Source organism: Vulpes vulpes, chromosome 9 (assembly GCF_048418805.1).
Source record: "Vulpes vulpes isolate BD-2025 chromosome 9, VulVul3, whole genome shotgun sequence".
Lineage (NCBI taxonomy): Eukaryota > Metazoa > Chordata > Mammalia > Carnivora > Canidae > Vulpes > Vulpes vulpes.
Window position 1 is genome coordinate 61171694 of NC_132788.1, and position 25148 is coordinate 61196841.

The 25148-nt window shown below is 49.7% G+C and overlaps 1 protein-coding gene across 46 annotated transcripts in view; it reads left to right on the forward strand.

Moving 5' to 3' along the window:
* Nucleotides 1-25148, forward strand: part of ATP2B2 (ATPase plasma membrane Ca2+ transporting 2) — a 458951-nt gene that overhangs the window by 392703 nt on the left and 41100 nt on the right. For 16 of the 46 annotated variants that reach the window (XM_072720317.1, XM_072720327.1, XM_072720320.1 and 13 more), the window contains 5 exons: nucleotides 4586-4711; nucleotides 12698-12739; nucleotides 13577-13735; nucleotides 16539-16753; nucleotides 20430-20672. In XM_072720317.1, the coding sequence (XP_072576418.1) occupies nucleotides 4586-4711; nucleotides 12698-12739; nucleotides 13577-13735; nucleotides 16539-16753; nucleotides 20430-20672 (785 nt within the window). Of the gene's footprint in view, nucleotides 1-4585; nucleotides 4712-6339; nucleotides 6373-7537; nucleotides 7598-12697; nucleotides 12740-13576; nucleotides 13736-16538; nucleotides 16754-20429; nucleotides 20673-25148 lie in introns of all 46 variants that reach the window. The other 30 variants (XM_072720332.1, XM_072720331.1, XM_072720310.1 and 27 more) reach the window with 3 other exon arrangements.

Here is a 25148-nt window from a genome sequence, read left to right on the forward strand (position 1 = left end):
TTGCAAAACCATAAAGATGGCTTATGAGGCATGTGGAGATTCTCCACCCTAAATGTCAAACGTACCCACTAGGGAAAATACCAAGAAAAGAAATAGCAGTTAAAAAAATGTGCTGGAGTTCCACCTACAAGCTGGGCCTGCTAAGGGGAGACGCACTCAGAACCTACCCTCAAGAAGCTCACAGTCTGGGGGGATAGCCAGGTCTGGAAGCACCCCCAGGGGAAACTGCAGGGTGGGGGGCAGATCAGAGGAGAGAGATGAAGTCCCCTGGTGGAGATCAAGAAAGGCCACCTACGGGGAATCCCTGGGTGGCTCAGTGGTTTAGCTCCGCCTTTGGCCCAGGATGTGATCCTGGGTACCCAGGATCAAGTCCCACATTGGGCTCCCAGCGTAGAGCCTGCTTCTCCCTCTGCCTGTGTCTCTGCTTCTGTGTGTGTGTGTGTGTGTGTGTGTGTGTGTCTTTCATGAATAAATAAATAAAATCTTTTAAAAAAAGAAAGAAAGAAAGAAAAGGCCACCTACGAGGACCCTTCATCCCCAGCCTAGAAGAGGAGGTTTGGGGCCAGAGCAGGGAAAAGGACACTCAGGAGGGGGTAACCATGTGAGCAAAGGTGAAGGACTAACCACAGATTTTTAGTGAGCTGTGTGCTCCTACGGGAGTAGGAGGTCAGGCTGGGGTCTCACCAAGGATGTGCTGAAAGGCATTTGGATTTTGGAGATGCTACCGAGTGTCTGGGCTGGGGGACAGTGATTAGAGCCATGGCCAGGGGCAAGGGGGCACTGCTGGGGCACAGAGGGGGTGTGATGCCCCCAGCAACCCACACCCATCTAGTGCTGGGGCCTGGAGGACCACCCTGAGGCTCATCTAAGGCTGAGCAAGGCATGTGCTATATCTTCACCCTGTGTCCCCAGGTCCCCATGTCCCACACTGTGGCCAGAGGCTGCCTCCTTGGCTTCCTCCTCCCTCCCCTCTGCCTCCTGCTCCCTGCTGTGATGGGAGCGATTAGATTAGAAGGTGATTTGGGTCTGATTATCTTGCGTGGAAATTGGCCCCCTGTGTATTTTTCCATCCTGCTCAGGGCTGGGGAGTTGGAGACCAGCCTCCACATAACCACCCAGACAGAGCAGATTTTTTCAGAATGTATTTGAGACCAGGGTGTGAGGGCCTGGCTTCCTGAGGTGAGGCCTGGTATGTAACAAAGAGACAGGGGAGAGTCACCCACACCAGCCGGTAACTCTGGGCAAACCACTTTTCCCTGTAAAGCCAGGGCCAGGGTGAGGACTAATGAGATGACGGTGTGTGAACGGTTTAGCTCGATGCCACACTGGCACACAGGAGGTGTCCTGCAGGGGTCAGCTCTGGCCACTACCGTCTGCGCTTTGAATCAGCACAGAGTGTTCCTCACCCTGAAAGACCTGGGACACCCACATACACAGGACTTCTCCGGGTCCCAAGCTCCTCATCTGTCTAATATAGCTGAGAGTTAAAAGTGCACCACCCACCCCACACAAGCTGAGCCAGTGCATGAGAAATCTTGTCAGCAAGTTATAATTACCAAGGTCCTGTCTGTGGGCCTGATTCTCCCAGTTTGTGCCCCGTGGGCAAGTAGATGGGCTCCAGGGTGTACGTGGGCTGCTCCACCTGCAGTCAGTGTCGGAGGTCATCCTGTGGTCCCCACCATTCCCTGCCCAGAGACAAAAGAGCACTGTCTTTCCATCCTGGGAACAAACAAGGAGCCATCTGAACATCTGGGTTCTTGTTACAGCTCACCAGGCTTCGTGCCCACTCTGGGAGCCTTTATGACTTGGCTTACTCATGTACACACAGATAGACCAACCTTTACCCGCCAGGAAGGAACTCACTGGAGAGTGTCCATCTGTCTGTCTGTAAAGCATGTTGCAATCATGAGATCTTAGAGGGTAAGGGGCTAGAACACACACAAACACATGAGCACACATACACATGCATACACGTAGGCACTCACACATGCACACACAGGCTATCACTCAAGTGCTAGAACAAAAAAGGAGGAGTGGGTAAAACCTTTTGAAAATTGAAAATAGATTGTTTGCTTGAGGAAAGTGCGTTGAGATACAATTCTGAATTATTGACCAAGACTTCAAGTCTGAAGCAACCTGGAAAACAGAGAGAAGACCGCTAGATACAAATTACCCTGAAAACAGGGAGAAGTGACCATTACTCTGGAGGGAAAAGAAGGAAAACTGTAAAAAAGCAGAATTGGGTTCAAGAAGCAAGTCATCAGGGTGCTGGGTGGTTCTCAGGTCATGACCCCAAGGTCCTGGGATCGAGCCCCACATCGGGCTCCCTGCTCAGTGAGGAGTTTGCTTCTCCATCTCCCTTTGCCCCTCCCCTCCCCCTGCTCGTACTCTCGTGCTCTCTCTCACTCAAATAAATAAATAAAACCCTTTAAAAAAAAAGAAGAAGAAGAAGAGGCAAGTCATGAGGGCCCTCAGCCCCAGTCTGGTTCCTCCTGTGCAGCCTGAGGATGGCCTGAGATGCTTCCCTCTCTGTTGGAGAAGGAAACACATTTCTATCCAGGGTGGATAACATTTAAATTTAAAATTTTTTAAAAAGTGGGTGCCTAAAGGTGCAAATTCACTTACCTGGATTCTTTACTAAATAGAGGGGCTGCTGGCAGGCCTAGGGGGTCTCCCCAGGGGTGCCTGTCACCACTGCAGGTGACACCCGACAGACCATGCGGGCCGACTCTGTGAGTGGTCTGTGGGTCTGTGACAGCCCCTAGGACACGGTGATGCATCCCCAGCACCAGCCTGAGGATAGAGGGCTGGCTGTGCCTGTGTCTGTACGAGAAGTGGATCGCCATAGCGGCCGTCCACTTCCCGGGCTGGGTCCCAGCTGCCCCCCTGCCCCAGGGGCTCATCTTGTTTCTCCAGTGAGGCTGTAGCTTCAGCGGGTTTGTTTGTTTGTTTTTTCCCAACTCTTTATCACAGTAAAAAACACATAAAATTTACCATTTTAAGCATTCTTAAGTATGCAGGTCCATGGCATTATGGACATTCACACTGTTGTGCCACCATCACCACCATCCACCTCCAGCACTCTTCATACTGCAAAACCGAACCTCTAGAGCCATTGAAGAGTCACCCCCGAAGGCCCCCCTCCCCGGCCCCTATAGCCACCATTCCGCTCTCTGTCCCTGTGAATTTTACTGCTCTGCGGAGCTCACGTAGTGGAATCCACAGTAGTTAGCCTTTTGCATCTGGCATATTTCACGGAGCATAATGTCCTCAAGGCTCATGCATGCTGTAGCCTGTGTCAGAATCTCCTTCCCTTTTAAGGTCAAATAATAATCCATTGTGTGTATGTTGCACGTTTTTCAGCAGATTTACCTTTGCATTTTAAACTCACCCTGGCACAAACCCCCCCAAGTGAATCTTGGACAAGCTGCCCCCTGAGCCCCACGCAGGGGTTGGAGGGATCTCTATAACAGTAGCAACCAGGCTCTCGTGTCAAACAGCAGCTGACACAGAAACCCTAAATAGGAATAAAAGTGGAGCCACTCTGAGGAGAGGCCTCCCCCACCCCCACGGCCGACCCTCCTGCCCCTCAAAAGAATTCCAGGGCCCTTTAAAACCCAGTTTGAAAATCCTAAAATTCTGCAAAAGGGGTTTTCTTGCAACATAGAGCCTGGGGAAGTCTAGTGTCATCATGTACCACCCCTACTTGGAATAAAGCTTTAAAATGCATAAAATAGGGGCACCTGGGAGGCTCAGTGGTTGAGTGTCTGCCTTTGGCTCAGCATGTGATCCCAGGGCTCTGGGATCAAATCGCGCAATGGGCTCCCTTCTCCTTCTGCCTATGTCTCTGCCTCTCTCTGTATGTCTCTCATGAATAAGAAAATAAAATCTTAAAAAAAAATAAAACGCATAAAATGGAAAATATTGGATCACAAAGGAGGCCAATTACATTGAAATAGTGAAAATAATAATGTGTGAGAGAGCCATATAGGTGCTTCTTTGTCAGCACACTGATAACAAGGTCCAGTGGGTAGGCTAATAACATCTGTGCCTGTAAAATCAGGATGAACAAAAATGATCGCAACAACTGTAAAGTCATATGGCAAAGAACCTGTGTAATGCATGTAATCGCATTGTGGGCCACTAGCACTCCTGGGGTTTGTTGCCCATATTCATAGCAGGTGGAAATGCTAAATTTCGGCTAGGGATTTGTGAAATAAAGATGCCGTTGTCTTCTCTTCCACGGTCACAGAGGGAGTTCTTCCCCAGATCTTTAGGAGGGAGCAGACCCCTTTATAAGTGGTCCTGTGCAGTCCTATCTAGGACAAAGTGGGGAGGTGACTCTCCAAGAGAAGGTAGCAGGTGGTCGGCCAGAGAAGTGAGGTGTAGCCCATTACAGCCCTGTCCCAAAGTGAACTCAGAGGATCCACCACACGTACATCGTTTGCACCCTGACCGTGGGCAGTACCCCAGGGCCTCAGCAGGCAAAGAGCCAGGAGCTTTCTGGGACCTAGTTCCTTGCACTCCTTGGGGGAGGGGGCTTGGACTCAAGCAGCGGTAACTTGGCTTTTGTCCCCTTCCCCAGGGACCCACGTGATGGAGGGCTCTGGACGGATGGTAGTGACCGCTGTGGGTGTGAACTCTCAGACTGGCATCATCTTCACCCTGCTGGGGGCTGGTGGTGAGGAGGAAGAGAAGAAAGACAAGAAAGGTAAGCACAGCCCCCCCCCCCCCCTCCACAGACTGGGAGAAGAGCTCTTCGGGTCACTTTTTTTTTGTTGTTTACTCATTCACTCAACAAAATAGTTCTTGAGTGCCTTTTATGTCCACGCCCTGTGCCAACAGCCGCCTCCTGCATCCTTGAGGCTCTGCTTGGCCAGGAGGACTCTATCTGTTCCATCTCCAGGGTCTTGTCCCAGTCTCTGTCTGTCCCGTCATGTCATGGAGGACCCTCCCCCCAGTCCAGGCTCAGTGTCCAGCCTCAAGTGTGACCTGGTCCCATCATCAACCCTGATATGGAGTAGAAAGCCCCACCTGTGCTCACTCCTACTGTATTCTCCACTCCACAGAGCAGAGCTACAACCCCCACCCTCCCCCAGCCCAGACTCCAACCGGATGTGGGCAGAGGAGATTCTAGGAAAGGTGACCAAACTTGTAGTTCCCCAGAGTGGCCACTTTGCCTGGGTTCTAGCTTCCCTTCCACCTTGGAAACAAGATTCCTACTCCTTGGGCTCCCCCTCAGGGCAACAGGCCAGTAGCCTGGGCTACAAGTGCCTCTCAGAGCAGAGGGAGGGATGCTCAGAAGACACAAAAAGCCTAAGTTCCATCAGGCCAGGCCCAGACCCAAAGGCCAGACCCCTGTCCCCAGCATGGCCAGCTCCTTACCCAACACCTATGCCCAATCTCAGGGACAGCCCCCTCTGATATCTTCAGTCTCCTTCCTCAAGCTCCAGAGGAGTGTCCCCCACACCCAGAACATCTGGGGTCCAGGGGAAGGAGAGAGAATATAGATGGCCCGTGCTTGAGTTTTAAGGGCAACCCTGCTACCTCTAGCAATCTGCAGCCAACCAGACACAGAGCCTGAGTCATAACCAAAAGTTAAGTGTTCCCAAGGGCAATACCCCATTTTCTGGAGGAGCCCCCCTAAGATTATGACAGCCTCACCAGCAGGAATAGTGGAGCTGAGCTGTCATCTGGGAAGTCCAGAGGCTGGAGAGAAGAACCAGGAGACAGCTGAGATTGAAACTAAGGACACGGTCCTAATCGAGAGGCCCAGAGGGTATCAGGACAGTGTCCACACAGTGTCATAGAAACTGTGGCCAGCTCTGGCACCAGGGTGCAGACAGTTGAGCAGATACGGGCAGTGAGCAGGGTATAGCAGGTGAGGCAGGCCTCCTTGGGGCCTGGGTAAGGGACAGAAGCCAGATCTGTGTTCTCAAAGATTTCAGTAGGAAGACAGGCCTCTCCTGCCCTAAAGCACATGTAGAGTCCTTTACTGAACACACACCTGCACCCCAGTGTGATGGGAGTGTCAGTGTAGAGGAAAGAAGTGGGATGTGGGGGGACATAGCAGAGGAAGATACGGGGCCACCCAGCTTCTCCAGCCCCCATGAGCAGCATGGCTGGGGCTGGGCCCCCTCTGCACTCCCATCCCATCAGTTCCACCAGGGACATTGCATAGAGCCTGCCAATCGCAGGCCCCCATTTCAGGATGACTGCAGGCGTGCAGCCGTGTGTGTGTGTGTGTGTGTGTGTGTGTGAATGTGCGTACACGTGCACGTGCAGATGAGGCTGTATGTGCTTCTCCTTCATTAACATGTCTCAAAAATCATCACACAGGTGTGAAGAAGGGGGATGGCCTTCAGCTACCAGGTACAGTAAGACACCCCTCAGGGTAGATGGGACCTTTAGAAATAGCAGCAGCCTTTGAGCACTGAGCCCTGGCCCTAGACCACCAGCACACAGCTGGAGGAGGCTCCCTGACCCACCAGACCCTCCACTGTGCCCCCACGTGCTGCCAGGCCCACCAGAGGACCCAGCACCTCCCTCTACCCTTCCAGTGCTTTACCCTGCCAGCCAATGCACATGGCACTACCACCATCTCCACACTGGCCTCAGCCCCACACACCAGTGTGCAGGGCCCCACTCACCACCATGTGACCCCACAGCCCTGCTGTCCTGTGCACAACCTGCAGAGCCTGTCCTGGCTGCCCCTCCCCACATAGCATGTGCACCTCACCCGCTGGTGTCTCTTCCCTCCCCTTCCCACAAAACCCACTTCCCCACCCCAGGAAAGAACAACCAGAGTGAGTTTGACTATCTCACATCATTTTTAATTTCTAAACTAAGGGAAACTTGCCAGTACTCTGTCCCATGCACAAAGTGTGACATGCTTGATGTCACCAATTAAATGATGGGGCATCTTGTGTAGGGGTAACCAAGGCGATCTTTAGAGTGCTGGTTAGGAAGGAGGAGGTGGCCATGGGCAGTGGCCTGAGTCAAGGGTTTGAATCCTGAGTCACCACCACCGCTGGATGTTCCTCTGGGACGCAGCGATGGTGGTCATGACAAATACTCAATCAGAATGGCTGGTGCCTGTCCTGCACTGGTTGTCAAATGTTTGGAAATGACTCTCGGCCATGGGTCCCTCTGGCCCTGACAGGCAGCCAGCTGCCCTCTAATAGAAGCTTCTCTGGTGGGGACCTGCCTGATGGGCATTACCAGGCAGGTGCATCAGCCCAGACCTTAGCACAGAATGGTGCCATCCTACCTAACCACGTTGATCATCTGCCATGCTTTATTTCAAAGACCCTCCATGTCTGAGTTTTTTCCCTGATTTTTATGGCATCTCTATGGGAACATTTCACCTCCACCCCCAAATTTGAGTTTCCTGATTTCCAACGGAGATTTTTTTTTAAAGAATATAGTCATGTTATTTCCTGCAAGTTGGTTCATGTCTTTATTGTTGTTGCTGTTCTGCATTGTTGCTTTTCTCCATTGTGACACACTGCATTTTCCATCCCTCCCACCCCTGCAGCGGCCGATGGTGCAGCAGGTTCAAATGCTGCAGATAGTGCAAATGCCAGCCTAGTCAATGGTACGTCTCCGATGGCGAGCTCTCGGTCTCGGTTGGATGGGCATCTCTCTCTCCTCCACCCCCAACTCTGGGCTTGCCTCTCCCTGTTCTGGACTGCACAGATCTTGGATGTGCATGGGCAGCTCTGGGACAGTCATCCTCCCACGTGGGGCAGGCGCTTAAGAGAGAAGCCACCACCGGGGAATCAGCTCCACGCCCACTTGCGGGCTGCCAAAATGGCACTGGTCCTGCTGGGCCCGTAACCCCCAATGGAGCCCAGAAGAGGGACATCACCTGGGTTTCAGATTTGGCTCCCAAGAAGCAGCATCCCACCCGGCGTGGCCCTCTCCTAAGCACATTCCTGGCCCTAGCTTGGGGAAGAAGGCCTGGGGTCAGGACCTGGGCTGAAGCTGGCATCTGGGTCTCTGGTGAAGGCTCCAGTCCTTGACTGGAAGATTTTCCTCGAGGCAGGGGGACCCAGGCCGGGGTTCAGCTCTTTGGCCCCACCCCATAGCATGGCTGAGCCACTGACAAACATGTCTTCCTCTTCTCTTTCACGGAGTGAATGGGCAGGGGGCTCGCTTGGGCTTGGGCCTGGTTCTGTCCCTCGGAGGTGGCCTGGTGTTTCCTGCTGTTGCCTGTGCTAGAGCATTTTTCCTGAGTCTCTGCATTCTTATGGGGCCCCTTGAGGGTTAGGGTGGCAGTGGGGGGCTGCCACAGTAGCTAGGGTCTGCATTTTAACCTCCTTACCCACAGGCAAGAAGGAATTCCATTCACTTGCCTCCAAGCCTTTAGAGGGTTTCTTATTTCTCTGCCCTCCCGCCTTCAGAGTGACAAGGCTTCTGTGTACTCAGATAGCTCCCCTGTCCCCAAATGAAGTAGCATGATAGTCACCCAGGCTGAGCTGTAGGGCTTGATCATAAAACTGTTGCCCCAGGGAATCGAAGGGGGGAGGAGAGCCTTTCTTGCAGCATCGCTGCATAGGAGGCACGGGGCTGTGGGTTTTCTCATCTATTATGTCATTTACTCCTCATCACTCCTGGAAGAGGTGGAGATCTTGTCCTACCTCAAAGTCTCATCCCCTGCTCCACACCTCTGGCTGAGCCACCTGCATTCAAAGTGTCTAATGATGGAAGCACCTAGTAGACGTCAGAGTCCAAGCAAGACACTTCTGTGAGCTGTGCCTTGCTAATTTGAGTGTGGGTCTATTTCAGGCACAGGAGGAGAAAGGCGAACAGCTTGGGGTGTGGGAGGTGTCATGCATCAGGGAGGGGAAGTGAGGGATGACAGGGAGAACCAATATAGGCAAACCCAGGCAGGGGGAGAAGGGAACAGGAGCTGGCCTTCTGCTTCCCCTAGAGCAATGAGCCTACTGGGCTCGGGAACATATAGACTGCATCCAGGCTGGTCGGTCCCAAAAAAGGCAGCTTCACTTCCAAACTGTAGCAGAAAACCCCTAGTATCCTGAGAAAAACTGCAGGAAAAATAGGGAACTTGACCACCTACTCTTCACCAGGCACTTTGCGAACATTTCATGCTCATGGCCTCATTTGATCCTCATGACAACCCAATCATACACAGTTTATTGTCCCCACTTTAAAGATAGGGAGACTGAGACTCAGGGAGATCAAGACACTAGCCCAAGGTCATAGAACTAAAAAATTAGCAGAGCTGTGATTTGAACCCAGGCCTGCTGGCTCTAAAGTGCACGCTTCTCTTCCTGATCCAGGATGTCCCGAAGGAGTGGGTCTTGTAAACTTCACAGGGATATTAAGAGGTCCTACCCCCAAGAAAAGGATCCTGTGGTCAAAGATGTTTCAGAACCATGGGACAGAATTAGTCTCTTCCTCATTGCGGGACTTAGAACCTTGAACGTGCTGGTATATAGTGGAAAATTAGCCGTGAAGGGCTTCCCAGGCTGATTTGGCTGCAGGACCTTTCCTGAATCTTGTGGGATTGGTATGTCTCTGAAATATACTTTGGGAAACAGTGCTCTAAGCCATTGCTACTCAAACTGTAATCAGAGGACCGGAAGCCTAGACATCTCTTAGGAGCCTGTTAGAAATGCAGAACCTCAGGCTTCACCCCAGACACACTGAACAAGAATCTGCATTCTACTAAGTTCTCCAGGCTCCAGGCCGGAATGCACTAAAGGTTAAGAGGTGCCAGGCTGAGACTTGGTCAACGGGAGAACTAACCGTTCCTTCAGCTCCTTCCTCTGAACCACATTAGGATGATTTAGATATAGAAAACACTCAGCTGGCCGACTGCCCACCTAACCCGAGCCCCCTCCCAACTACAAGTGGGTGCGTTCCATTCATCTTGGAGCCATTATGATCGGCAGTATTATTTTATTATTTCTTTTATGTTTATTAATATATCACTATTTAATCACAATTAGTAAATACATAACTCTGAACTCCAGACATTAACAGGGCACTTTGTGGTGCTTTTCAGACACGTCGCCTTGGTTGAAATTGTCACATGACATGGGGGAAGAAATGGAGGCACAGGCAAGAGAAGTAACATCTCCAGGTTTACCTAATTAGTGCTCTGTCTCCCCAAAGCTTGTTTATCAGGTCTCTCACCATGATTCCTCCACACACATGTTTTTACACCCATGCCCATTGCCCTGCATGAAGAGCACAGACCCATTTGTCAAAGCTGCATCTGGCATCTGATGCAGAGGGGCCTCCAAGTCTCCACCCTAGCTCCCCATCCCAGGGCCCCTGAAACAGCCCACCCTCCTGGGCCAGATCAGAGCCAGAGCTGGCTGTCCCACCATAGTTCTGGGGCCAAGCAAGCAACCACTTTGGCTGAGGAAAGCCCCAAATAAGTCCCTTGCTTCTGAGAAACCAGGCCATCTGCACCAAAGCACCCCCAGAACACAGCTCCCTCCCTTGAACATATGCATTGGTGATTATTTTTCTGGCCACGTGATCACTATGGAAATAAAAGAGGAAATTGCTAGCTTGGTTAATGGGTGCACACATGGGCTATTGCATCTGATAATATGCAATGCAAATAAGGCTCCTTTGTGTCTTCTAAAACCAAGTATCCTGCTGTGCCCTTTAGCCTAGTTAGTAAAATTATTTTAAAAAATAAAAGTAATTGTAGTTCATTCCTATTTGTTCTAAAAAGGCTTTTTCTGTTTTGTTTTTAATCCAGCAAAAGGAACTTTACAATAGAGCAACAGGGGCCCTTCTCTTTCAACCCCCAGGGTGGATCACTGACCCTTTGCTGTGAGAGGCAGTGGGAACAGCCCTGCACTTCCCTTGGAGAGATAGCACGGGGCTGGGATCCAGGAAAGCCACTTCTCCCCTCTGAGTCACTTACAACAACATGGTATGGCAATGGTGATGACAGTATTATGGAACCAGTAAGGCAGCCACAGGGTTATCATCAGGATGCTGCAGAAATCAGGGCTGTCTCTGAACCTCCCTTGGCCTCAGTTTCCTCATCTGTAAAAAGAGAGTGATGAGAATCCCTCCCATCCTTCTGGCAGTGTTCAGGAAAGATTGACAAAGCATGACACTCACAAACTACAAAATGATAAATAGGCAAGTGGTTATTACTAAGACAACTGTCGGGTGCTGTGGAAGCTGAATGTTGCATCCCCATTGTACAGAGGTAGAAACTGAGACTGGGAGAGGTAAAGCTGCACAGCTAGTTGGTGTCAAAGGGGGGTTTCGGGAGCCCAGTCCCACCAGGGCTGCCTTGATGCGTCTCCTCTGGGCTCAGAGGGGCTGAAAGATAGCTCTTCTCCCCAGCTGGGATGAAAACATAGACACACTTTGGGGTCAGCTCTCCATTTACCCCCTAGGACCCGGGCAGGCTGTCTGCCTCTCTGAGCCTCAGTTTCTCCTCTGTAAGTGGCTGCAATACAGGAGTGCTCTGGTAGGGATATGCTGCGGACTAGATGAAATCATGGAGGTTCTACATGTGTCCTGGCACATGGTGGGTTCTCATAGAACATGGGCTGTGAGAATCATCTTCACAGCAAATGGCCAAGAGTGGCTGACCTCCTCAGACTCCTCCCAAGGTGGCAAGGCCTATGGGCAGAGCTCTGAGTGAGCTCAGTGGACAGGCCCAAGAGACAGGAAGAACCCCTCTCTCTGCAGTGCCAGCAGGTAAAGGCAAGTATCAGCTGCCAGCTAGTGACCATCAGTTCCTCCCATGCTGCAAACCCAGCCCACAAGCCTCTGGCCAAGAGTGGGGAGGGGGCCTCCCAGGCAGCCCTGATTAAGGAGTGAGAAGCCCCAGACTCAGTCCTTTCCCCAGCACTAGCATGCAGGACAGAGCAGGAGGGGACATCCAGGAGAGCCCACCAGCCTGACCTCCTTATGTGCTAGGGCCTGAGCTGGTCAACCTCAGAATAAAGAGCATAGACCCAAACGGAGGGGGGTTCAGCAGCTTCCACTTGAGAGCCAGAACACTCCCTCTAAGCCCTCTGGACACATTTGGGGTACCTCAGAGCCCACCACTAGGGAGCCCTTGCCCACCTTGGGATGGGTCACTCAGTGGAGCTGGGCAGGAGATTGTCCATGCTGTGGCTTCGTGCTCCTCCAGATGGAAAAAGAAATGGTAAAATTCTATATACATCCCTCCTAGAGCCAGGAATTAAGGAACACATTGACCAAAGCCCTCTCCTTCTAGACCTTTTCTCTCTCTCTTTGTCTCTCTCTCTCCCTCTCCCTTTCTCTCCCTTTCTCTGTCTCTGCCTCTGTCTCTCTCTTTTCCTTTGCCTTCTCTCAGCCCACCAAAGGCATAGACCAAATTAATCACTGGAGACCTGAGAACCCCTCTCCTTCCTGCCAGACAGCTGTGGTCCCTTTGACCCTCAAAGGCTGTCATTTAATCTGTAAGATTCTCAGAGCTGAAATAATTCCCACTGAGACTTCTCTCCAAGCCCCCAGAGAATCAGGACAGACCCTGCAGCCCATGTGGTGGCCAGGTTTGCTCTTGTCTCGAGGCCTCCCCAGTGTCCCCATGTGAAAGGACAGAGTCAGCTCGGCCCTTCCTCCATCCGTGACATGAATGTCCATGGCCCTGTTATGTCTTTGTGATGATCAGCATGTATTGTCTGTTCTCTGTTGTCTGTTAAAATTCTTTGTCGTGTAGGTAAAATGCAGGATGGCAATGTGGACGCCAGCCAGAGCAAAGGTAACCCTTTCGTCTTAACCGGCTTCTATGATCCCAGTGGCCCCTCCCCACTGGCTCTGAGAGCCAGGCTAAAGGCAGACAGGTTTGCACCTACAGGTGCCTGACATGGGGTGGGGGTGGAGGGGTAGCTGTGATTCACGTGGTGCCAGACCAAATGGAGACGTCACCCGTGAGGACAGGGTTCACCTATGAGCCAGCTCTTCCCCTGCCTGTGATCTATGCTGCCTATCTAGCTGAAGACTTGAAGCTGGTTCTTTGAGATCCTTCTAACTTGAAGGGGTTAGAGTGTAAGGCCCCAGACCCAGCAGTCAGGCCTGCACTGAAGGAAGAGGGGCTTGGCACCCATGGATAGGAAGACTCTCTTTTATCTTTTAAGCCCCTTTTTGGTCCCTCCTGTCTGGCAACCACTTAATATCCCAACAACATACTCCAGAACCAACTGAGGAAGTCCAAGCCTATCTGTTTTGTCTAAAGTGGGAAAAGCTGAGGGGCCATATGGGAAAGGATCTGTGGGCTTGTTCAGGCCCAGAGGGAACCCCAGCCTACTCCTACTGCAAATCCAAGGTGGAATTGTGTCACTCCCTGTTCACACTTGGATTCCAGATCCAAGGCAGCCACTGGCCTGGGATCAGGGTCTCCAGCTGGGAGAGGCAGACTCCATGTCACAGGATCTCTGTGCCAGCCATGCAGGGGTCTAGGCAAGGGAGTGAATGCCTCACCACACTCCCTTGGGCAGGCAGGGTGGGTGCCAGTATCCCCACCCTGCAGGCTGACCTGGGTGTGCATGTCTGTGTGTGTGTGTGTGTGTGCGTGCCTGTGTGTGCTCTGCCCCTGCAGCCAAACAGCAGGACGGGGCGGCCGCCATGGAGATGCAGCCCCTCAAGAGTGCAGAGGGTGGCGACGCCGATGACAAAAAAAAGGCCAACATGCACAAGAAAGAGAAATCTGTGCTACAGGGCAAACTCACGAAGCTGGCTGTGCAGATCGGCAAGGCGGGTAAGCACGCAGCCACACTGGATGGTGCAGGGGGGATGTGGGGTACACAGTGGGGCCCCAGGCAGGGCCCTGCCCCAAGCTGGCTCTGCAGAGTGAGGCATGAGATGGGCACTAAGACCCACCATTTCCTACCACAGCAACACCCCGGGTCAGTACACAATAAACACTCGAATGGTAGGTTGGAGTAGGGGAAGGCAGGGATGGATGGGGGCTCTGGACTGACCACCCCAGCTGCAGTGCTGAGGAAAAATTGAGGAGGTTGAGGGCAGCGCCCGGAGCCCAGTGAGAAGCCTCTGCTGTCTGAGCCTCAGCACAAGCCCAGATTCCCAACTGAGCCGGGAGCTCCAGGTGATGGCTGGTGGTGGCCCCTCTGGCCCAGGAAGCCGAGCCCAGCTGCAGGGCGTGCCCTGCCCGTCTGACATGGCCTTGGCCTCTCCTCCTGCATAAGGACAAAGCAAACACCAAGGCCTCCCCACCTGGCTGTCTCCCTGCTCTAATTATAGGCACCGCAGCGTGGAAAAGGAAGGCAAATTACAGGCTTGGCTGTCTATATTTAAACTCGGGGCCTGGTGATAGCTCCCGGCTGCTGGGAGCTTGGCTTCCCGCCCCTGCGACTGTCAGATGGGGATAGAGCCGGCTCTGAAGCTCCACAGCTGGAGTGGGGGTGGGGGACCTGCGGGCCCAGGGATTTCCTCCATCCACAGAACCACAGCAAGGCAGGCAGGCACTGGGGGGGCAGGGAACCCGGTGCCAAGAACAACCCGTGGCCGGCACAGCCCTTGCTCATCTCTTTCCTCCTCCTCAGCCTTGCCAAGAATGGAGTTCAGACTTCAACACTTCTAGGTTCGCTTCCCATCTCTGCTTTCTCTCTTGGGCTTAATTCCCTGAAGCAGAGCCTGAGATGGGTGGGCACAGGATTTTTAGGGGCACAGGTGCTCTCAGGTGAGATCTATAAAGACTAAGAGGCTCAAGAGGGCCAGGGGGAAAAGCCAGCTACCTTCTGGAGAAATCTCAGCCTCTACTTACCTCTACAGTGTCTGTCTGGCCTCACAGCAAGGGGGCTGGGCTATTGGACCCCCCACCTCAACCATTGAATATTGGCCATCAGATTGGGGCAGGGTGCCATCCCAGGCACTTCCTGATGAGGAGACTGTGATCTCTCAAACGTGAACTTCCTCTGGCAGAGGCTGCAAGTGTGCACAGCCTCAGCAATACCTGCTCAGCACCTGCAGCACATGGGGCTGGCAAGGGGATCCCAGGGGATCCAAGCAGGTAGCCACCTGCATCTGCTAACACTGCAGTGCTCCTCTGCCCTGTGGCCTTGAATAAGTCCCTTCTCACTGGCCCCAGCTTCCTCATCCAAAAAAAAGGGCCCCCTCTTCTTTCCTCTGTCTGGAATGCTCTTCATGCAGGTCACAATCTGGTTTATCCCTCTCGTCATTCCCCATCTCCTCAAGTATCATCTCCTCCAGGAAGTCTCCCCTGGACACCCTAGCTAAAGTAGTCAGCCCACGTTGATTTTTTTTTTATTTTTTAAACTTTATTGAAATACAATTCATATACAAAAGATTTCACTAATTTAGTGTACATCTTGATGACTTTGGATATTTGCACATGCCCATGATGCCATCACCACAAGGAAGGTACTAAACGTATCCACCAACTCCAAAAATTCCTATGTTCTTTCATGGACTTTTCTGTTTTCTGTTTTTGGGGGTAAGGACACTCAACAGAAGTTCTATCCTCTTAAGCAATTTTGAAGTGCACAATACTGCATTGTCCACTGTAAGCACATTGGTGGTGTAGAGCAAAGCTCTAGAACTTATTTAGCTTGCATAACTGAAACTCTATACCCACTGGAAAACAACCCTCCCCCACCCCCTTTCTCTCCCCAACCCCCTCCCTACAGCCCCTGGCAACCACCCTTCTACTCACTGCTTCTTTTTTTTTTTTTTTTTTTTTTGATTAGTGCTTTTTTTTTTATTAATTTTTATTGGTGTTCAACTTACCAACATACAGAAAAACACCCAGTGCTCATCCCGTCAAGTGTCCACCTCCTACTCACTGCTTCTTGAGTTTGACTATTTATCTTCCCCATGTGAGTCCTTCTGTGTCTGTCTCATCTCCTTTAGCATAATGTCCCCAGGTCCATCCGTGTCATTGCAAATGGCAGGATTTCCTTCTTTTTTAAGGCTGAGTCCTATCCATTGCATGTATATACCACATTTTCCTCATCCATCTGTCCGTCGATGGATATTTCCTTGGTTTTCTTATCTTCAGCCCGTGTCACTTTCTGTCACGTTGTCCTGAAGTTTTTCTCCACAGCATCATCCCTGTCTAAGTGATCTTGTCCATGTGCTTGCTGTTTCTTGTCTGCTTCCTCCTCTGGAGTCTCAGCTTCCCCAGGGCAGGGACTCTGTCCTCTCTAGTGCTGTGTCCATCATTCCCAAGTTAGGAGCTACTAAATGATACCAACATTATCGTGTGGGAGAACCATGTGAGCAGTTCACATGGTCTCAGCACACATTTCGTGAGTATCTCCAAGGTGTCTCAGGCACTGTGCTAGGCACTATGCACACATCGCAACCAATCCTTACAAAACCGCGTAAGATAGACGTGCATCCCCATGGCACAGACAAGGGGACTGAAGCTCTGTGAAGATCAAGGACTTCCCCAGGCCACAGAGCAAGCAGAGGTGTGAGCTAGGGTCCACCTGGCCCAGTGTTTTGTCTGCATCTCACTTCCCAGGGCCCCCGCCCCCCTGGAAAGCCCCTGAGCAGGTCTCCCCCCACCCCTGTTACAGGTCTGGTGATGTCGGCCATCACAGTCATCATCCTGGTGCTCTACTTCACCGTGGACACCTTCGTGGTCAACAAGAAGCCATGGCTACCCGAGTGCACACCCGTCTACGTGCAGTACTTCGTCAAGTTCTTCATCATCGGCGTAACGGTGCTGGTGGTCGCCGTGCCCGAGGGGCTCCCTCTGGCTGTCACCATCTCGCTGGCCTACTCAGTGAAGGTGAGGAGGAGAGGACCAGAGGGTGCAGCTGGGACTGGCTCCCCCCAGCAGGGGCTCTATGGGGTGGCCTGTGGGTTAAGTGCTGGGACCGGGAGAATAGCTAAGAAGAAGGAAGGGGCATGTTGGAAGCTGGGAGAGGAAACATGCAGAAATCCAAAGCCAAGGAGTCCATGGCCTGCGGCAACCCAGAGAGCCACCTCTCGGCTGCAGGGACAACCATCATTCCCCCCAGCCCTCTATTGCCAACTCTTCACATTTCTTCCAGAGAAGCCAGAAACCTGGACTTAATATAAACTCTTGATTTTTAAACATTGATCATCAATTCCACTTAAAAAAAAAAAAACATAAAAAGCAGACATCACTATGCAGGTGCAAACCCATCCCCATCCCACCCACCAAATGTGAGTAGAAGCCTGTGGTCAAAGCCCTGTGGAAGCCATGGTGCTTCAACAACTAATCTCAGAGGTTGCTCCCTAAAGTTAAGAAGAAATAAGCTTACGGACGCCTGGGTGGCTCAGTGGTTGAGCATCTGCCTTTGGCTCGGGTCGTGATCCTGAAGTCTTGGGATTAAGTCACCACATCAGGCTCCCCACAGGGGAGCTTCTCCCTCTGCCTCTGTCTTTGCCTCTCTCTCTCTGTCTCTCATGAATGAATAAATAAAATCCTCAAAAGAATGAATAAATGAATAAATAAATAAATAAATAAATAAATAAATAAATAAATAAATAAAAATAAAAGCAATTTAATGAAGGGTGGTAGCCCATGAAATCTGACTGTGGACGCTTGGGTCTGTGAGGGGGTGGTATTCCTAGTGCTCCCCAGAGGGCAGAGCCCCAACGCCTCAAGTTCCTGGGCCATCCATAGAGCCAGAACACTGGGCTGAGCATCTCAATAGGTGCTTCAGGCTTGGCTCACATCACAGCCTCATTCTCTTCCCTTGGCCCCATGGTTTTCCCACCTTAGAGGGCGGGGCTCTGTGCTCCTGGTCCCCAGAGCCCCTGATACCAGTATGTCCCTGCAAGGACGGAGGCCTGGGCATGTTTCTAGACAAGTCGTTGGCTCCGAGACATTGGCAGAGCTGCCCGAGGGCACGGCAAGCATCAGTTTCCAAACTGGAATTTGGACTGGGCTCACCGATGTAATTTCATACAGAAAAGAGATCTCTAGGCAAGTGCCAGAAAGTGGCAGCTCTGGGTAAAGGATATGGCCCTTATCATCTGCTTGTTTTAGGGTTCTTGAAGAAACTCCATCCCACAAACCAAAGCCCAAGCAGGTCACAACACAGTGCAGCTTGGGGGCCCTAGAGCTCAGAGATGGAGATTCTCACACAGCCATGAGTTGGGACCCTCACGGCCACCCAGCTGAGCTCATGGTGTCTTGAAAGTCACACAGAAGTAGCTGGGGGGATCATGTAGAGATCTTTTTAGGCCTTTCCACCTTCTGCAGTTTGCATCTCTGGCACCTCATGCCTTCAGCTGTCTTAGGTAGTGTTACTTATACAGTCACTTGATAAACTTAGTACAGCACCCCAACCCGGGAGAGGCAAACTCTTCCCTTTCTGAGCCTAGCATACCTACCCCAGGAGCCACCATCAAAAGAACAGAGATGATACTCAGAGACACAATGTGAGCCATATGTGTTATTTTAAATTTCCTAGTAGTCATATTAAAAAGAAAGTAAAAAGAAACAGATGACATTAATTTTAATAATATAATTTACCTATTATGTCCAAATTATTAGCAACATGTAATCAATATAAAAATCACTAGTGAGATATTTTACATTTCTTTTTTCATAACAAGCCTTCAGAATCTGGCACATATTTTACACATACATTTCATGTCAGACCAGCCACATTACCAGTGCTCAGTAACCACCCTTATATTCTTAAGCCTAACAGATGAACACTCTTCTGAGAGTACAGATGGGCAGAGACCCAGTGGAATGATCTAGGCTGTGAAATTAAACAGAGCTGGGCTTTGGTCTCAGCTTTACCCTTCATTAGGTGTGTGATCCTGGTCAAATCACTTGACCATGGCTTTTTCAATTGCCAAAGTGGATGACCACAATCCTCAAAGATTTCACAGGCCTCTTGTCACATAAGACAAGAAAATAAGCTTGGAAGAATTTTGCAAACCACAAAGTGTGTTGCAGATTGCTATTGCTCATCTGTTCAACATACATTAAGTGTTCCTGTTATCACAGGTTATAATAAGAGAGATCTGCAATAGCATATAATTCTACCACTACTCATTTCTTAGTAATATGAACTGCTATTCAAATTATTTTAATTGCACTCTTTTTTTGCCCTTTTTATAAAGAATTGTTATAATGAGGAGCAAGAATAAAGGAAATCAGATTCCTAGGAAGAGACTAGAACTATGCCTAATTCAGCCACTAGCAACTTTTCATGTCCCTCCTTGCCAGATAGGGTCACTGTGTCAGCAGGGCCTGTATTAAGAGTGGCAGTTCCTTGAGAATTATGTCATTTGCATGACTTGCTTGAGAACCTCAAAGAAGCTAGGAGTGGAGCTGGAAAGACAGAGAGGAAGGCAAATACAAGAAAATTCATAATCATATGTTTGGTAGGATTTCATTTTTGTTATAGATTTTTAAAAAAGATGTTAGTATGTAAACTGCCCCCATTCTGGGTGATGGCATTATGGCTGATTTGTTTTCTTTTCTGTATATCTATATTGAAAAGAAATTTGTGATTTGTATTATATGAGGTATAATATGTATTCAAATCAGAAAAAAATAGAATCTATAGATTTTTTTAGAATCTATAGATTGTTTTAAAAGAAGTCAATAAAAATCTCCTGTAATTCTACTACCCAGAAATAATGACACTAATGTTTTGACATTTTTCCAGATACTGTCCTATGTCTGTAAACACATATATCTATCCTAAATTTATTTCTTTTTGGTGGGACCAAAATGACATTGAAAACCAGGCACCAGGGTGGCCTAGTAGGTTGAGCATCTGCCTTTGGCTGAGGGTGTGATCCCAGGATCCTGGGATCAAGCCCCACATCAGGCTCCCTGCAGAGAGCCTGCTTCTCCCTCTGCCTATGTCTCTGCCTCTTTCTCTGTGTCTCTCATGAATAAATAAATAAAATCTTTTTAAAAAGGAAAGAAAAAGAAATAAAAGAAAAGAAAGGAAAGGAAAGGAAAGGACGAAAGAAAGAAAGAAAAAGAAAGAAAGAAAGAAAGAAAGAAAGAAAAGAAAGAAAGCAAAGCCAGGCACCAGCAAAAGATGGTACATTTTAGAAAAACCCATAACCAGATAAGGAATGGTGATTTCTGTTAGGGTGTAAGAGAAAAATATTTGAGGTCACTGTTAAGGACCCAATCTTAATTTGTCACCCTTCTCCCTATTTTTTCCATAAGGAATACAGATTACTTCTGTAATCCAAATTAATAAAGTCAATTAATCAAATCTTTTAAGTAGTTCAAATAATGAAAGCACAGGAAAAGACTGCACACACAAGGAGCCCCGATGTCTGAGGCCACAGCAACCCATGTCCTTTCCACATGTGGGAAGCCCAGGAGCAGACTGCAGCAGCTCTGCCCCACTTACTGCATGCTTCCCCAGTGCCCCACCCTAACCCCCTGGATCCCTGGCCTCCCAGCACCCTCTCCTCACTGTCACCCTCTCACCTACCCCTTTCCCCAGAAAATGATGAAAGACAACAACCTGGTACGCCACCTGGACGCCTGTGAGACCATGGGCAATGCCACCGCCATCTGCTCAGACAAGACAGGCACACTGACCACCAACCGCATGACAGTCGTGCAGGCCTATGTTGGCGATGTCCACTACAAGGAGATCCCTGACCCCAGCTCCATCAATGCTAAGACCATGGAGCTACTCGTCAGTGCCATTGCCATCAACAGCGCCTACACCACCAAGATTCTGGTGAGTGGTGCAGTCTCTGCCAGAGGGAACAACATCCATGGGGTGACACACAGGTAACCGGGCAGATTGAGTGACATGATTCATATGTTTGAATCCTGCTGATGTATTTTGGGGTGGTTGTATAGTAAGCAACTTGTTTCTCTTTGATTTAGCAATGATGTTTATATGGGGAAAAAATGTTAATTCTGTTCATTTAGATCCTGTCATTAATCCCCTTACCAAAAATCCACTTTTTATTAGTAGCCTTTTGCTACATAATTACAGTAGTCCCTCTTGTCTGCACTTGCAATCACCTGTAGTCAACCTCAGTCCCGTAGCAGATGACCCTCCTTCTGAAACAACGTCAGAAGGTGGAGAGTAGTCTAGTGCTATGGCACACACTGTATCATTCCCCTCCCTGCATCTCATTACATAGGCATTTTATCATCTCACATAAGCACAAGAGAGGGACAACATTCACATAACTTTTATTACAGTGTATTGTAATAATCATTCTGTTTTATTATCAGTTATTAATCAGTTGTTAATCTCTTACTATGCCTAATTTATGAATTAAATGTTATCATGGATATGCATATCTAGGAAAAAACATAGTATACATAGGGTTTGGTACTACCCACAGCTTTGGACAACCCCTTGGGGGTGTTGAATTGTATTCCCTGAGAGTAAGCAGCAAGTACTGTACTCCAAAACTTGGCAGCTCAAAACCAAACTGTGTATTTAGCTCACAATTCTGTGAGTCAGCCCTTCAGGCTGGGCTCAGCTGGGTAGTTCTTCGGTTCTCAGTGGGATTCCCTAATGCATCTGCACCTGTGGTGGCTCAAGGGGACAGCTCTGCTGACCTCAGCAACAACATAGGCTGGTCTGGGATGTCCTCAGCTGGGATGGTTCATCTTGGCTTTCCATGGTCCCACCTCTTCCAGCAGGCTAGTCTGGGCTTGCTCACATTGTCATTTTGCTGCTGCATTTAGCCAAATGCATTTAGGCTGCATTGGTCACTGCAAGCCAAGAGGCCTATGCAGATTTGGGAATGGGGAAATAGACTCCGTCTCTTGATGAGAGGAGGTACAAGATCACATTGCAAAAGGCATTGATTTAGAGAGAGAACTAATTGTGGCCATTTTCACAAATGACCTACCACCAATGATGTTGTTATTGTTAGTAATAGTAGGAGTATCACAAGTTTCAATAAGAAAAATTCTCATATTCCTGTCTCAGCTAAGCTGCAGTAGACTCATGCTGTAATCCCTGTTTGGTTTAGAAGCACAGACAGCCTTTTTGTAATTAACCAGCACTTAGATGAAGAGAAACACAGCATTGCTCATCCAGAGGTCAGTTGGCATCCAGATGTAGGGCATTTCTGTAGTGGGAGCAGCTGGGTGAGCAGCTGGGCTTTTTTGCTTACCTCCCAAATGTGCCCTAGCCCTGACCTCTCCCTTCTGCCCCCAAGGCAGCTTGAAGCATCACTGTCAGGTTAGGTTGTGGGAACTGCTGGCAGCTTTATCCAAATGGGAAGGAGAGCATGACTCATCAGTGAGGGGCTGAGGGCTGGTGGGAGAAAGGGGAGGAGGCAGCTTCTGCCTCCAGACACTGGGGTTGCAAGAACTGTACGGTCCAGGGCTGAGCAGCTGCCCAAATCACCCCGGAGCTGCAGGCTGAGGGAGGCACACGGAGGAAAGGGGAAAGTAGGTCAGGAAGACACATGCACACGGGTAATAGAGAACCCTGGGGTTCGTCAGAAATGACGATGTTTTGTCTTCTTCCCACCCCACCCCTACGCCTGTCCCAATTTGGGAATCAAGGGAGATCAGCAATGTTTGATTCTGTTCCCCAGGCCTTCCTAAAATAACTGAGATTCTGTTAATGATCTTGTCCTGCAGATGTGGCAAAGAGGGGAACAGGGCAACTCCCAGAGCTGGCTTCGGGCAATGGGGCAGCCTCGGGGGCAGAGCCCTGTGAGGTGGGTTTGGATTGAGATGTAGATTATATAATCACAGTAAAAAGCAGTTCTGGGATCTGCCAGGAGAGCTGAGGAAACATCTCAATTAGGCAGTGTTGCATAGCACCAGCCTCAAAGCTAAAATCTCATTTCTGGATGTTGGTTGTGTCCACGTGGCTTAAGGGACAGGGGTCAGCTAGTCTACCTGGGGAGGTATATCTGCTGAGACTGGAGAGGGGTCAGGGCCAGGAATTGGGATCCTTGGTTTATAATCAGGCTAAGTCACTTACCTCTCAGGCACCAGGGTCCCGTGATCCTAGGACTCCTGTGCCTCTTCTTTCTGGGCCTCTCCTGCAAGCCCCTTGTCCACATGGTTCTCCTTGCTGGGGGGTGATGGTCATCAGCATAGAAAGAACAACAGAGTCCCCCGGTATGATGGGATAGTTGTTAAAGCTCATACTCTGGAGCCGGACAACCTGAATTCAAATCCCTCTATAGCTATATGAGTGCGAACAAGTTACTTAACCTCTCTGTGCCTCAGCTTCCTGGTGAAAATGATAGGATAGGATTATTGTGAGGGTGAAATGACTTAGTAAGTGCAAAGTGCTTCACACAATGCCTGGCTCATATTCAGCACCAAGTATGGTTAGTGTTGTCATTATTCAGCAATATAATCATCTTTTGAAAAGGGATTCCATCTGTAGCAATGCAGAGGCTAACAGTCAATAGCAGAAGCAAAGGGTCTTACCCAAATTCACACAGCCAACTAGTGGCAAAGCCAACTCGTAGATACTCCAAAGCCAGCTGTTGAGTAGGGTGTCCAGACCAGGTTCTCAGTCACTGAAACCAGTCCTACAACATCGTTACCATAAGGTGGCCTTGGGAAGGCCTGGGGTCCAGAGAGTCAGGTTCACAGCCAAGGCCTGCCAGCTATATAGGGCAAAAGGTCTCTGAGGGACTTTCCAGGCCCAGAGGACTCCTAAGAAGAGTCAGGGGCTGCTTGGTCCAGAGTAGGTCTAGCCAACCTCCAAACCAGGCTAGGAAATCTAGACTATAGGACTTTCTAAGCCACACAAGACAGGTAAAGGCATGCAGTGTCCTCCCCACACCACACTACCTGTCAGCTTTGTTCTGAGAACTGAGCCTGACCTGGGAAATCAGACCTTGAACGGGGCTATTTCCTCTCCATGAGGGCACTGACTCTTCCATGTCTTCTTATTGTCTGACATAGACAACGTGGGCTTTTTGAGAGTGAGAAACACATTTGAGTCATCTCTGTTCCCCCAGGCATAGCTCTTGGGAAGTACTGGTTGGGTGGGTGAAGTAAGTGAATTGATTTGGTGAATAAATGTATAAATAGATAATCAATGAGATAAAGGTAGGTAGGAAGACGGATGGATGGGTGGGTAGGTGATGGATGGGTAGATGGTTGAATGGATGTGTGGATGAGTGGTTAAATATGTGGGCAGTAGATAGGTGAATATGAATTAATAAGATGCTCAGGAAAGGACTATCTCTATGTTCTACCTTCCTGTTCTTGTGGCAGCAAGAGGCAGGTGTCGGCCCCATCTCTGGTCCCATGGCCAATACCAGTGCTCAGTCCGTTCCTCCAGCATACTGAGCTGATCTCTTCTGCAGCTACCCCAGCTTTCTAGTTTACACTGACTGAGACCTCCCAATTAGCTAGCACTTTTCATTCTTTAAAAATCAAAAACAAACAAACAAACAAAAACCTACCTGAGTATTTACAAGGAAAGGTTGTGCGGATGTCACCTACATGAATTCACATACTTTAGAGACCCTCTGGTCCAGCCTCCTCACTTTAACCTGCGACCCAGAAATAGGAAGGGACTCGTGTTCGGTCACTCTGTGGGCTACTGAAGCTGGAATCCAGATGTCCTGACACCCACTTCAAGAAGCAATGAGGTTTGGGTCTGAAATCAAACAAACCAAGGTTCAAACCTCATCTCCAGCACTTACCACCTGTGTGAACCTGAGCAAGTTACTTAACCTCTTTGAGCTTCTGTTTTCCAATCTGCAAATCTGTAAAGTGCATGTATAATTAATCCTAATTGCCGACATTCACTTAGTCACTTACCCCACGGACCCCTTGTACAACTACCCCATCACATCTCTAATTCATAGATTGGACCCTGAAGCTGGGAGAAGTGAAAAACCGTGCTCGGAGTTCCAGAGTAGATAAGAGCCAGGATGAGAACCCTGTCCAACCAGGATGAGGTCTGTCCAACCCAGAGCCCATACAGCTCACCACCTCTTCCTGCCCAACTCATGCAGCTGCACCTTTGCCTGAAGGTAGCTTCAGGGCTTCTATGAAGGTCAGATGATAAAATATGTGTGGAGCTCCCGGCACAGTACCTGACATGTAGCAAGTGATCAGACTGCATTAGTTATTACTCTTATTACTTCTATTATTATTTCTGAGCTTTATCTTCTGTAGTTTATTTTGCTGGTCATTGTCTTGTTTGACCCTCCACATCCCTGCCAGGGGATTGAGGCAAATATGACTGTGTCCATCT